General features: G+C 37.9%; 1 protein-coding gene across 1 annotated transcript in view; it reads left to right on the plus strand.

Annotated features, from left to right (window-relative positions):
• Positions 1–14,235, plus strand: part of LOC144249817 (mitotic checkpoint serine/threonine-protein kinase BUB1-like) — a 48,988-nt gene that overhangs the window by 5,944 nt on the left and 28,809 nt on the right. Inside the window, 7 exon segments of the mRNA XM_077792023.1 lie at positions 280–323; positions 924–1,024; positions 1,676–1,728; positions 1,816–2,003; positions 3,141–3,292; positions 11,943–12,175; positions 13,588–13,646. Coding sequence (XP_077648149.1) covers positions 280–323; positions 924–1,024; positions 1,676–1,728; positions 1,816–2,003; positions 3,141–3,292; positions 11,943–12,175; positions 13,588–13,646 — 830 coding nt within the window.

The raw sequence follows: 14,235 nt of genomic DNA on the forward strand, positions 1-14,235 counted from the left end.
AGTGGTCTAAGCTTTGTACTTTCACTTCTTTCTCCCAAATATTAAATAACCAAAGTAGGAGTCCAAACACTATTATAACATTTACAGACTTGAGGAATTTTTTTAATATATGTACATCAGATATGAAAATATTCCTAGCATTTTGTCTGACTATATTACTTCAACCTTGGTCTTTAATTATTAACATATAGTAAGCTGTTACCTTCAATTTCTACTTTAATATAGTATATATTAGACTGTAAACTTAAAATCTATACTAATGCCTTTTCTATCATTTAGGTTATTTCAGACACGTCTCAATGAAACCCATTTGCCAGCTCAAGGTAAAATAATACTTTCTGCAGTGTCAGATTGTTGGTAATTTAGTTGCTAATTTTTGCTGATTTCTTTTCCCTTTAAAAAGCAAATCCTTCTAGTATTTAATGAAAACTAAACTATACTGTCTCAGGTAATGGGGAAGACACTTTGGTAATAATGCACTTTAAAGGAAGACAAATCTACTTGATGATTTCACTCTATTTTGGGGATTTAAAAAACAAAATCAAAAAGAGATACTCTGAACTCCATCTGTTCTGAATTGAATCAAATGTATTTGATGGCAACTTTAGGAAACATGGCAGGGCTTTATTTCCCTTAGAAATAAATATCACATTTCAGCAATTTGCATTGACTATCCTATCCTGATTAAATAACCAGTTTTACAGTTATTTGGGGTACTTCTTGAACATTTTGATTTGGTCAGAAATTGTCTCTAAAATACTTACTTACAAAATATTTTAGTTCCATTTTCTGAGGCAGTGTGATTGAATTGATTTATTTCATGTGCTGCTTACTGAAAGATCAAGGGGATGTATTGTGTGATAATTTTGGTTACTGTGATTTTTCTCTTATTTCTCCTTATTTTATCCTGTTTTCCCTTATAGCTAGGACCTCAGAACCTCTGCATAATGCTTCAATTTTAAACCAAATAGTACCATCAAAATCAAGTCAAGGAAAGAACTCAGCCTCTATCTCTAAGAATCAGGTAATGGTGACTATTATAGGTTGTACAGAAACTAGGAGTGGTATTGAACGGTTCTCCTGGCTCCTTTCTGTATCCACGTTGGCATCTCTTTTCTTTAACCTTGTTTCCTCTGACTTAACATCCATGTCAGCTGCCCGTTCCCATGTCAGCTTTCTAGGCCCGTGGCCATCTATCCTAAATTTATACTCACAAATATAACTTGTTATGGGACCTAAGGGTCCCCTCCATACAACCTCTCCTGTTCACTTCCTCCCCAGCAGTTTTTCTCCTACCAAGATCCTCTTCCTCCTTGTTCTGCTTCCCTATTTCATAGGCCCAGGATCCCTACCTTGATTCATTCCCATCTGGAACCAGTTTAAAAACCCAGAGCTTCAGCTGTTGGCATCCACAACCTCAGTAATACCAGAAGAAATTTTTAATGGTTTTTTTTTTAAAGGTTTATGGGCTCTTTTTGTTGCAAAAATTATACTACCAATGATGATGCAAACTAAAGCTTTAGCTATTAACTGAAATTTTACCAAGAACATGTAGAAATCTACTGGAGATTAAGAAGCCTTTCTACTCATATATTGTCATATTGATTTATGAGGTAATTTGTGTGAAGTTTTCTTTTCAGTAAGTTAATGCTTCTGTTTGTTTTCTGTATTTTAGGGTTCAGAAGTGTCTGGAGCAATACCTTCAGCTTGTGATAAAGAGTCAAATATGCAAGTACAATCATTGCATAGTTCTATTACTTAGTTTCCTTGCAGAATTATTTCCATACACTGTTGTAAGTGATGTGTTTTCCCCTGTAGGGAACAAAGGGTGATCGTGATTTCTAAATCAGAGTGCTCTGTGCCCTCATCTTCAGCAGCCAGAGCTGATGTTCAACAGGTCGTTATGTATTGGAAGGAAAAGCTTATTCATGGAGAATCAGAATTTTCCTTTGAAGAACTGAGAGCCCAAAAATACAATCAACGGAGGAAGCATGAACAATGGGGTATTTAGTCTTATAGTCTTATATTTTGAGTTGTTTTTATGTCAATTAAAATAATGAGTAATTACATTTTTTGTCAAATAATTAACTATGCTGAAAGACTTCAAAAAATGTCTCCAGCTTGTCCTGTCAGAAGACTAGCGGTCTCTGTTAAACACCAGCGTAGCAGCTATGTTTGTTCAAGACTTGTATTCACGTATTGACAGCCGAGCCCATGGCTGAACCCTAGCCGAGCCCTGAGCTAGATATTCATGCCAGTGTCACCTTAGCCTTAGTGAAATAATATTTTAAATGTTTACAATATTATCTGTATGGAGTTGAACTTCTGTATATAGTTATTCTAAAGCTGTAAGTCATTTGTACTGTGAAAGGAACTGAAGTTCAGAGGAGATTTTCCAAGTTCTGCACCTACTACAAACAAAACATGCTGAAGGAGACTCCTGATAAAGTGTTGTCTTAGGGGTTAGGGTTAGGGTTAGTCATAGAGACTGCAGAGTAGACTGAGATTTGCTCACTACAGGGAACAGGGTGTGCCTTAACACCAGCGTTTGCATTATACTGTCTATAGTGTTGGACCATATGCACTCCGTGAGCCTTTTTTTTTTTCTCATAATTTTTCATATTTGGTCAACAACAAAAAGTCAGTCAGTATTCTTGGAGGATCCATTTTGAGTTATGCCTGGATAATTTTTTCCTTCACATGCCACAGCCTGAAAGTGTCCAGCCAGAGTCTACTTTGTCTCATGATCCAGTTTTGGGCTGTGTGACTGACAGCATGCTTGATGCCCCAACTCTTTTACTTTTACTTCCTAGAGAATCGTATCTTTTTTAACAACTGAAATGATCAATTATTTTCAAATGATTAGCACAACCCCAATTGTTTTATGAGAAGCATTTAATAAGATACTGTGCTATTACCAGATAGACTTGATCATCATAAATTTTTGTAACTTATACTCTGAATTTAATAGTTACTGTGCTAAGGGCATATAAAGATTGTAAATATGGAAAAGACTAAAAAATGTTGCCATCTTAAAATAGGACTTGCCATCTTAAAATTAGACTTTATCCATTTGTTATGTATTCCTCTGATGAACTGAATTTAAACTTTGCATATAAACCTTTTTTTTTTTCCTTAAGTAAATGAAGACAGACATTATATGAAAAAGAAAGAAGCAAATGCTTTTGAAGAGCAGCTATTAAAGCAGAAAATGGATGAGCTTCATAAGAAGTTGCATCAAGTGGTGGAGCTGTCCCAGGAGGACCTGCCCAGTGTCCAGGAAAAGCCTAAGGTACAGACATGCTCTGACCTGGGCGTCCTGTGCCCAACGGTGGGGATTGTTGGCTCTCTAGGCCCTGTTTTAGTGTTAATTCTAGCTAGTAACTTTCCAAAATTTAAAATTGTGTGATTCAGAAAGACATTCAAATGAAGAATGAGCAAAGGAATTTAGAGAATAGAGGGCTGATGTTTCATGTATGTGTGTCCATGCTTATATATTCACACATTAGCACTTAGCGTCCTTTTTCTGGCTTTCATACAATGACTATAGACTTCCAATATTTTGTCATCTAGACATATTTCTGTTTGCCATTGTCTTGTGTGGGAAGAAGAAATAGGGATGAATATTACAGCCACATATTTTCTTGAAATTATTTATGAATGGGAGAGATTGGGAATAATTTAAGCTATATTATGTTTGCTTAATCTTCCACATTGTATATGTCTGTCTATGACATAGGATACTTAAAAGGTAAAGCTTATTTAAATGCATGTTTTTAAAATGATAGAAAATTCATGACTGCAATGATTTTTTTTTAATATTGAATGAAAGGTGTGTGTGTGTGTGATATATATATATATATATATATATATATATATATATATATATATATGCAAAATCTATGCCAGAACATTCACTAGATATAAGTATGTATACCCAACTATGGGGAGCCACTCTGAATGATTTGCACCTTCCATCCTGGAGCCGAGAGGCTTTGACCAGTCACTACATCTTATAGTGACCTGGACATTGCCCCGGTCCAGGAAGTTGAGGGCGTGCCTTCAGATGTAGGTGTGTTGCTCTATGGCCCCTTGGGTTGAATTACACTCATCTGTCCCTTGTAACCTGCCCCTTCTGGCCTTTTTTGGATAGAACTTTCTAAGAATAAGGGTCCCCCCCAATAAAAGCCCACTTCCGAATGTGCTTGCTCTCTCTTGCCAGCCTCTCGTGACTTTCTCTTGCTCCCCCATTTGGGGAGCCTGAGGCCGAGAGCAGAAAAGCCGTGTCCTGAAGCTTGTTTAAAGGTAAAGCGTGTGTCTGTGTTTTATTTGATGTCCCTGGAAATTCACACAAGTGACCTTAATTTCAGCTGCCCACACGGGTCGGGGGAAGACTCAAACATACATGAATATCCACGAATGTTCTTATTCAGTGCTAATTGCTGAAGTTTATCTTTTTTCCATATATATGCTATGCATGAAAACACATAAAAATGAACACAGTTGAATTTTCCATATAAATAAGACTTATTTTCTGCTTTTTCTACAAACATATCTTATAGATCTTTCAATATCACTGCACAGAGACCCAGTTTACCCGCTGCAGCATGGTCTTCTGTCATACTTACAGCAGGGCAGGTACCAACATCATACAGAGACTGTTACAAACATGATACAAGATTGTTTCTCTAGAAAAGATGGAAGTACAACTGTTGCCTTTGAAGTTTGTGCACCTAAAATACTGTCCTCTAAAAAATTTCATTTTACCTCATATCAATAGTATATAAAATTACTTGTTTCTCACATACACTTTGATAATGTTAGTTATCCTAAGTATTTTCAACCACCTGTTTCTTTAATTACAAGTGGTACTGGACATTTTTAATTGATTTAGTGGCTTTTTGTCTTCTTTTTTCTTTAAATTGACCATAAAACCAGGTGTGGTGGTACACATCTAAAATCCCAGTGATTCCAGAGACAGAGACAGGAGGATCACAAGTTCAAGGCTGACCTCAGCAACTTAGGGAGACTCTGTCTCAAAATAAAAAGGGCCAGGGGTATGACTCAGTGGTTAAGCACCCATGGGTTCAATCCCTGGTACCAATCAAATAAATTGACTTTGATGGATTTGTCTATTTTTCTATTGGGTTTTTTCATTTTTAATGTTTATTTCAATTTTTATATAACTGTGTTTTCCCTTGATAGATATAAGCAATTGTTAAAATAATTGTCTCATTGTTTTGTTTTTATGTATTTCTTGCTACTTATCATTCATCTATCCCCAAATTCTGAAGAAACTTAAAATATTCATCAATCACATCCAATACATCAGATGCACTCCCATTCCCTTTTCTTGGCCAGATGTCTCCCAGAGCCTCTGAGGAGTGGTTCTTCCTGCTTCTCTCTGGTGGTATATCCCTGATTCACATGCCATTGCTTTTCCTTAAGGTCCCCATTTTAAAGGTACACAATCTCTCATAACTTTTTTAAAAAGCATGTATGAGGGGTTAAGTTTTTGAGATCTCTTGCTTGTCTCATGGTGTCTTTGTTCTACCCTCACACTGGTTGATGATTTGACTAGAACTGTTCTAGGAAGGAAATCATTTTCCCTCAAGTCATTTTGGATTTTATGCTAGAGATTGAACCCAGGGTTACTTTACCACTGAGCTACACTCTCAGTGCATTTTCTGTTGGTTTGCTTTTGATCTTGGAACAGGGTCTGTTAAGTTGTCCAGGCTGGCCTTGACCTGGCAATCCTCTTCCCTCAGCCTCCCTTAGAGTTTTCAAAGGCATTACCCGTTGCCTTTTGGCTTCTACCATTGGTATTGGAAAGTCCTGGATCATTCTGACTCTCGGTTTTACAAATGTAATCCCTGTTGTTCTTGGGAAGTGTGTTGTAACAAAACAAATGTGATGCGCAGCTCTGTCCCTCCATCATACTCAGTACCCTAAGGGTCTGGTCCTCCAGGTCCCTTTATAGGATTTTCCTGTGTAGAGGTGGCATGAAGATGTACTTTCCAAAATGAATTACCAGTTGTCCATAAATGATTTATTGACCAGCTCGGCCCCTTTATTCAAAATATCTTTATCACATACTAACTTTTTATATTACAAAATCCATTTCTAATATTTGTTTTAGTCACTATCTCTCTTCTTTATACACACACACATATATATATATATATATATATATATATATATATTTACTCTTTTATTGATTTTTTTTAAATACATGACTGCGGAATGCATTATAATTCTTATTACATATATAGAATACAATTTTTCTTATCTTTGTATATAGAGTATGTTCACGCCAATTCATGCCTTTATATATGTACCTTTTTTTGCATTACAGTTCTTATTACACATATATACCACAATTTTTCATATCTGTTTATATATAAAGTATGTTGACACCCAATTCGTGTCTTCATACATGTACTTTGGATAATGATGTCCATCATATTCTACCTTCCTTGCTAATCCCCTGCCCCCTCCCTTTCTCCAATTGCCAAAAAATCAAATGAAGAGGCTGACTTATAGTGGGGTAGGGAGGGGGAGCATGGGAGGATTAGGTGAATTCTGGATAGAGAAGAGGAGTGAGAGTATATCTCTTCTTGATCTTTCCATATTGTATATATGCTATAGCTTTCCTATTTTGCTATCTGGTAGAGAAAGTCTCTGATTATTCTTTTTAAAATATTTTCTTCAGAACTGAATATTGGTCAAGCATCTCTGAAATCTGGAAAGCTCCCAAATCTGAAACTTTTTCAGTGTCATGTCCCATTCTCAGAAAGTTGTGGATCTGAGAGCATTTCAGATTGCAAATTTTTGAATAAGGGATGCATGCTTAACTAGTCTATGAAAATATTCCCAAAATCTGAAAAATTTTGAAACCTGACACATTTCTAATTCCAAGCATTTTATATAAGCAATATGTAAGTAAACCTGTATTACAATTTTTTTTCTGTTCTTCTGTTTATTTTCATTTTTTATTATTAGTTATTCAAAACATTACATAGTTCTTGACATATCATATTTCATACATTTGATTCAAGTGGGTTATGAACTCCCATTTTTATCCCGTATACAGATTGCAGAATCTCATTGGTTACACATCCACGTTTTTACATATTGCCATACTAGTGTCTATTGTATTCTGTTGCCTTTCCTATCCTCTACTATCCCCCCTCCCCTCCCCTCCCCTCCCATCTTCTCTCTCTACCCCATCTACTGTAATTCATTTCTCTCCCTTGTTTTTTTTTTACCCTTTCCCCTCACTTCCTCTTATATGTAATTTTGTATAACAATGAGGGTCTCCTTCCATTTCCATGCAATTTCCCTTCTCTATCCCTTTCCCTCCTACCTCTCATCCCTGTTTAATGTTAATCTTCTTCTCATGCTCTTCCTCCCTGCTCTGTTCTTAGTTGCTCTCTTTATATCAAAGAAGACATTTGGCATTTGTTTTTTAGGGATTGGCTAGCTTCACTTAGCATAATCTGCTCTAATGCCATCTATTTCCCTGCAAGTGCCATGATTTTATCATTTTTTAGTGCAGACTAATACTCCATTGTGTATAAATGCCACATTTTTTTTAATCCATTCATCTATTGAAGGACATCTAGGTTGGTTCCACAGTCTAGCTATTGTGAATTGTGCTGCTATGAACATTGATGTAGCAGTATCCCTATAATGTGCTCTTTTAAGGTCTTTAGGGAATAGTCCGAGAAGGGGAATAGCTGGGTCAATTTGCAGTCCCACCAACAATGTACAAGTGTACCCTTTTCCCCACATCCTCACCAGCACTTGTTGTTGTTTGACTTCATAATGGCTGCCAATCTTACTGGAGTGAGATGGTATCTTAGGGTGGTTTTGATTTGCATTTCTCTGACTGCTAGAGATGGTGAGCATTTTTTCATGTACTTGTTGATTGATTGTATGTCCTCCTCTGAGAAGTGTCTGTTCAGGTCCTTGGCCCATTTGTTGATAGGGTTATTTGTTTCCTTATTGTTTAACTTTTTTTTTTTTAAAGAGAGAGAGAGAGAGAATTTTTAATATTTATTTTTTAGTTTTCAGCGGACACAATATCTTTGTTTGTATGTGATGCTGAAGATTGAACCCCAGCCGCAAGCATGCCACTTGAGCCACATCCCCAGCCCCTATTGTTTAATTTTTTGAGTTCTTAGTATACTCTGGATTTTAGGGCTCTATCTGAAGTGTGAAGAGCAAAAATTTGTTCCCAGGATGTAGGCTCCTTATTTACCTCTCTTATTGTTTCTCTTGCTGAGAAAAAACTTTTTAGTTTGAGTAAGTCCCATTTGTTGATTCTTGTTTTTAACTCTTGGGCTATGGGAGTCCTATTAAGGAATTTGGAGCCCGACCCCACAATATGTAGATCGTAGCCAACTTTTTCTTCTATCAGATGCAGTGTCTCTGATTTGATATCTAGCTCCTTGATCCATTTTGAGTTAACTTTTGTGGCTGGCGAGAGAAAGGGATTCAATTTCATTTTTTTGCATATGGATTTCCAATTTTCCCAGCATCATTTGTTGAAGATGCTATCCTTCCTCCATTGCATGCTTTTAGCCCCTTTATCAAAAATAAGATAGTTGTAGTTTTGTGGATTGGTTACTGTGTCCTCTATTCTGTACCATTGGTCCACCCGCCTGTTTTGGTACCAGTACCATGCTGTTTTTGTTACTATTGCTCTGTAGTATAGTTTGAAGTCTGGTATCGCTATACCGCCTGATTCACTCTTCCTGCTTAGAATTGCTTTTGCTGTTCTGGGTCTTTTATTTCTCCATATGAATTTCATAATTGCTTTATCTATTTCTACAAGAAATGCTGTTGGGATTTTGATTGGCATTGCATTGAACCTATAGAGAACTTTTGGTAATATCGCCATTTTGATGATGTTAGTTCTGCTTATCCATGAACAGGGTATATATTTCCATCTTCTAAGATCTTCTATTTCTCTATTTAGTTTCTGTAGTTTTCATTGTATAAATCTTTCACCTCTTTTGTTAGGTTGATTCCCAAGTATTTTATTTTTTTTTGAGGATATTGTGAATGGGGTGGTTTTCCTCATTTCCAGTTCAGAAGATTTGTCGCTGATATACAGGAATACCTTTGATTTATGTGTGTTGATTTTATATCCTGCCACTTTGCTGAATTCATTTATTAGCTCTAGTAGTTTCTTTGTAGACCCTTTTGGGTCTGCTAGGTATAGAATCATGTCATCCGCAAATAGTGATAATTTAAGTTCTTCTTTTCCTATTTTTATGCCTTTAATTTCTTTCGTCTGTCTAATTGCTCTGGCCAGTATTTTGAGAACTATGTTGAACAGAAGTGGTGAGAGAGGGCATCCCTGTCTTGTTCCAGATTTTAGAGAGAATGCCTTCAATTTTTCTCCGATCAGAATGATGCTAGCCTGAGGCTTAACATAGATAGCTTTTATAATATTGAAGTATGTTCCTGTTATCCCTAGTTTTTCTAGTGTTTTGAACATAAAGGGATGCTGTACTTTATCGAATGCTTTTTCTGCATCTATTGAGATGATCATATGTTTCTTATCTTTAAGTCTATTGATGTGGTGAAAAACATTTATTGATTTCCATATATTGAACCAGCCTTGCATTCCAGGGATGAATCTTACTTGATCATGATGCACGATCTTTTTGATATGTTTTGTATCCGATTTGCCATAATTTTATTAAGGATTTTTGCATCTAGGTTCATTAGAGATATTGGTCTGTAGTTTTCTTTCTTTGAAGTGTCTTTATCTGGTTTAGGAATCAGGGTGATGTTGGCCTTGTAGAATGAATTTGGAAGTTCTCCCTCTTTTTCTATTTCCTGAAATAGCTTGAAAAGTATTGGTATTAGTTCTTCTTTAAAGGTTTTGTAAAACTCTGCTGTATACCCATCCAGTTCTGGGCTTTTCTTAGTTGGTAGTCTTTTGATGGCTTCTTGAACAGAAGTGGTGAGAGAGGGCATCCCTGTCTTCCTCAATTGATATTGGTCTGTTTAGGTTGTGCATATCCCCCGGACTCAATCTGGGCAGATCATATGACTTAAGAAATTTATCGATGCCTTCACTATCTTCTATTTTATTGGAGTATAAGGATTAAAAATAATTTCTAATTATCTTCTGTATTTCTGTAGTGTCTGTTGTGATATTGCCTTTTTCATCCCGTATGCTAGTAATCTGAGTTCTCTCTCTTCTTCTCTTCGTTAGCATGGCTAAGGGTCTGTCAATCTGATTTATTTTTTCAAAGAACCAACTTTTAGTTTTGTCAATTTTTTCAATTGTTTCTTTTGTTTCGATTTCATCTCTGATTTTAATTATTTCTTGCCTTCTACTACTTTTGCTGTTGTTTTGCTTTTCTTTTTCTAGGGTTTTGAGATGAAGTGCGGGATCTTTATTTGCTGTTTTTTTCTTTTTTTAAGGAATGAACTCCAAGCAATGAATTTTCCTCTTAGAACTGCTTTCATTGTGTCCCATAGATTTTGTTGTGTCCGTTGGGATAGAGGGAGTAAGAAGGAGAAAAACAAATAACAAGGAAAGAAAGAGAAAAAAAGAGAGCGGGAAAAAGAAAATAAGAGAAAAAAGAAATAAAAGGGGGGAGGGAGGTGGGGTATATGGAATTCCTCTATATTATATTATTCTGGTGACTCAGTTGTTAAAGACCTTTTTCATGCACAATTCTTGGTTTCACATATGTTGAGGTTGCGAGGACCAGAGGGGGAAGGGTAGAGGAGACTGGATGAATGGATGAAAAGAGAGAGAGAAGATAAAAAAAGAAAGAAAAAAAATGTCTCTCAGAACTCTGTTTTCTTTTCTTCCAGTTGGTGGCGTTGTCAATTCCTAGCTGGAGTCTCTGGGTTCAGGGTGGTGGTGGTAGTCAGTGTGAGAGAACTTGAGCTTCCACCTGTGGCCTCTCTACTCTTATTCTCTGAGATGTAAACCAGGTGCCTGATCCGATGAAGAACCGAGCTGGTAGCCACGCCCACCGGTTGATGGGTTTTAAGGGTTGGTGGGAGTTTCCAAAATGAGTTCCATCAGTTTTTCTCATAAGGTGTTTGATGAGGTGGGGGGTGTTGGGGAGACCAATGTTTGTCCAGAGCTTGGTCAGGTGACCATATGGGCAGGCGGCTGGGCCCCTCCTCCAGTTGGGGTGGTCTGTCTACCTCTCTGGCGGGCAGCTGGGCCCCCTCTCCAGGTCGCATGGTGTGCCTACCGTGCAGGCGGGAGGCTGGGCTCCTCCTCCAGTTGGGGTGTACAATTATTTTTGATCTGTACTAATTTAGTAGGTAAGGAAATGATGTAGGTCGTTTTAAGTTATATTCTTTGATAACTAGTGTTATTGTTTAAAACAATATTCTAGACATTTGGTGTTTTTCCTAACAATTTGTAAGGATACTTTTCGGGCAAGGAATTAACCCTTCTGTCTTTGAAGTTGGTAACATTAGTTCTAATCTATGTACTTGTGAGTAGAAAAAGACCTTTAGTCTAATCCTTCCCACCATGAACCCTGTTTCTGAGGCAGTTCATATACACATGTCCTATTCAGGAAGACGACGCTGCCTATCAAGGGTAGTTTAAGAGAACACCATTGTGAGCGTTTGGTAACATTGATTTATTGTGTTTTTTTTCCCTCAGTTTAATAAAGAGAAACAAGACACTTCTTAAATACTGATATGACTGCAGAGGCTGGTTATTTTCCAATGGTTAGAAGTGTGAGTGGCAGTCACAGCCCGGGTTGGAAGCAACAAAGCATTCGTTATGTTTTAGAGTGGTCTTTTTTCGTCACTGTTGAAAATTTCCAGGTGTTTTAAAGCACCTGGAAGGATAAGGGTCACATGCTTTGAAAGTTCTAATACCTGATAATAACATTCTGGTCTTTGTGGTTTATTTTTGTTCCTTTGTTTGTCTGGCATGAAAGGTGGATTCAGCATGTGTGGGGCTAGGCACAGTTGCTCAGTGGGAACTTGGTGCTCGTTGTCTTCCGTCACTCAATCAGCAAACCCCAAAGAACTTGGGCGAGAAGCCCAGAGAGGTGCCTCCTGTTGTTCCTCCTGCGGCAGATGCTGTTCCTCCTGCTTTGGTGTCCCCAGCAGTGTGCCAGAGCATAGCTCCTCCTACTCCTTTGACGGCCCAGCCAGTGACAGAGTCCAGGTAAGTCAAAGCCAGTCCTGGAGATGAGAGTGGTGTAAATGGCATCTGTCAGCTTCTTTTTTATGACCTGCATATCAAGAGCATTATGTAAGAGGTGGGGTATCTCTATTAAAAAATGTTTTTCTTGCAGTACTGGAAATTGAACCTGAGGGTGCTTTATCGCTGAGCAACATCCTCCTCTCTTTTTTGGTTTTGTTGTTCCTGAGAGTATGTACTAAGCTGCTGAGGCTGGCCTCAAACTTGGGCTTCTCTTGGCTCAGCCTCTTGAGTAGCTTGGATTACAGGTGTGTGCCACCATACCCAGCTAAAATGATTTACATGAATATGTTGTTGAAAAAAATTATCAAAACATTGAGCCCAAAACTTTCAAACATGTATATTTTATACCTCTTTAGAGGGATCTATCCCTCTTCTAGATTTTAGATTTGTTTGTCTTCATACTTTTCTTCTGAATTATAAATTAAAATTTCCTGAAACTCAAGTCGCTCTGTATTTGAAGAATAAACACCTATAGTTGGAATTGCCTTTTGCCTCCTGGCTGTGGCCAAGGCCTGCAGGGGACATTACTCCAGGCAGTGGCTGGCATGCCCTCGTACTCCTTTTGTTCTCCCACGGAGCAGTATGGGATCGATGTTTGTGACTCCATGTCACAAGCCACCTCCACACTATTGTGAAAGTTTTTTCCCCAATTTTGAGAGTTTTCTGGGTTTCAGATATTAGAATTAATGTCACATCACTTGTTGTGTTTGTTTTTATCTTCAGTCACTTTGACTGTCTTGCAACTTGTGATTTGATACGATATTGTTTAATTAAAAGTGCTTTGTGCTTTTTACTTCACATTTTAATGACATTCCTTAAGGGAATCCTGGGCAGTATGAGGCGAGGCCCCTGCCCCTAGTGTACTTAACCACAGCTTTAATGCAAGTGGTTTGCATAGCTTTATTATCTTTGTTGGTAGCTATTGTTGTAAAATATGGATGTTAGCCTGTGGCTGTGGGCTCATCAGAAAGGTATTCGCTCAGCTGAAGCACATCGGTGCCTCCACCTTGTTGGGCATCAGTGCCCAGTCAGCCCCTTATGCTGTACGGCAAATGAGCCCATTGGAACTAGGAAGCCATTGTCCTGTCCTGCCACAAGGAGGGCTGGTTGTTGTGGTGCCGAGACACAGAAGTGACACGACATACTAGTGTTCCATGCCTGGCCTTTATCTGTAAGAGTGTTTTCCTCAAAAAGAACTGAAGAGAAAAAACATTTCATTTATTTACACCGTGGATCTAAGCAGCTCCATCTGTGTTTCAGCAATAGGCTGTGATTGTTGACCAGCTTCTTTTACTATTATTTCTTGAGAGTTAATGAGAAACTCTCTTGTAAGACATGTTGATTCTTGTGTGTCTCAGGGTTTTCTCTTCCAGATGTATGAGTCAGAGTGCTCATGGATTCCAGCCACAGAGTGGAGCAGAGACCAAAGAAGGTGAGCTTCATGGGGGTCTCTTCATCCTGGCCTGCTGGAGCACACTCCTTGGGCTGTACTGTGGCTATGGGACAGGAAGCCTTCTGACCTTACTAAACCTAAGCGTTAGGAATCCTCTTCTTAGAATCCAGGGGTTATTTCAGCCCCAGACTATTGAAAACAATGGTATTAATTGTAAATATCTTATCAGTTCAGAGTTCCTTGAAAGATTAATTTATGCAAGTTTTTCTATTAACTTTCTCAGTACATTAATCTAAAATGAGTCATGTTAGTTGGGTCGAGTAAGAAAGGTGATTCAAAGTTTAACTACGAATACTGTTCTCTTGTCTGGCACCACACTGGAAGTGTGTGCATAGTTTATTAAATTACCTGGGACAATGTGGGTGTTCACTTCCCCCTGCAGGTGACTGTGGCATTCTTTCCATTGACTATTAATGAGGGTGGGCTCTCTGAGACAGCTGGAGACTCATTCTATTCAACTGAGTCTTGGTGCGTGCTTGCTAGATGCTGGGCACCAACCATTCTACATCATTAGAGATGTAATCTTGACAAAACAATGAAAATCCCCCCAGGAATGAAAGGGCTAATA

The sequence above is a fragment of the Urocitellus parryii genome, chromosome 12, assembly GCF_045843805.1.
Source record: "Urocitellus parryii isolate mUroPar1 chromosome 12, mUroPar1.hap1, whole genome shotgun sequence".
Classification (NCBI taxonomy): Eukaryota; Metazoa; Chordata; class Mammalia; order Rodentia; family Sciuridae; genus Urocitellus; species Urocitellus parryii.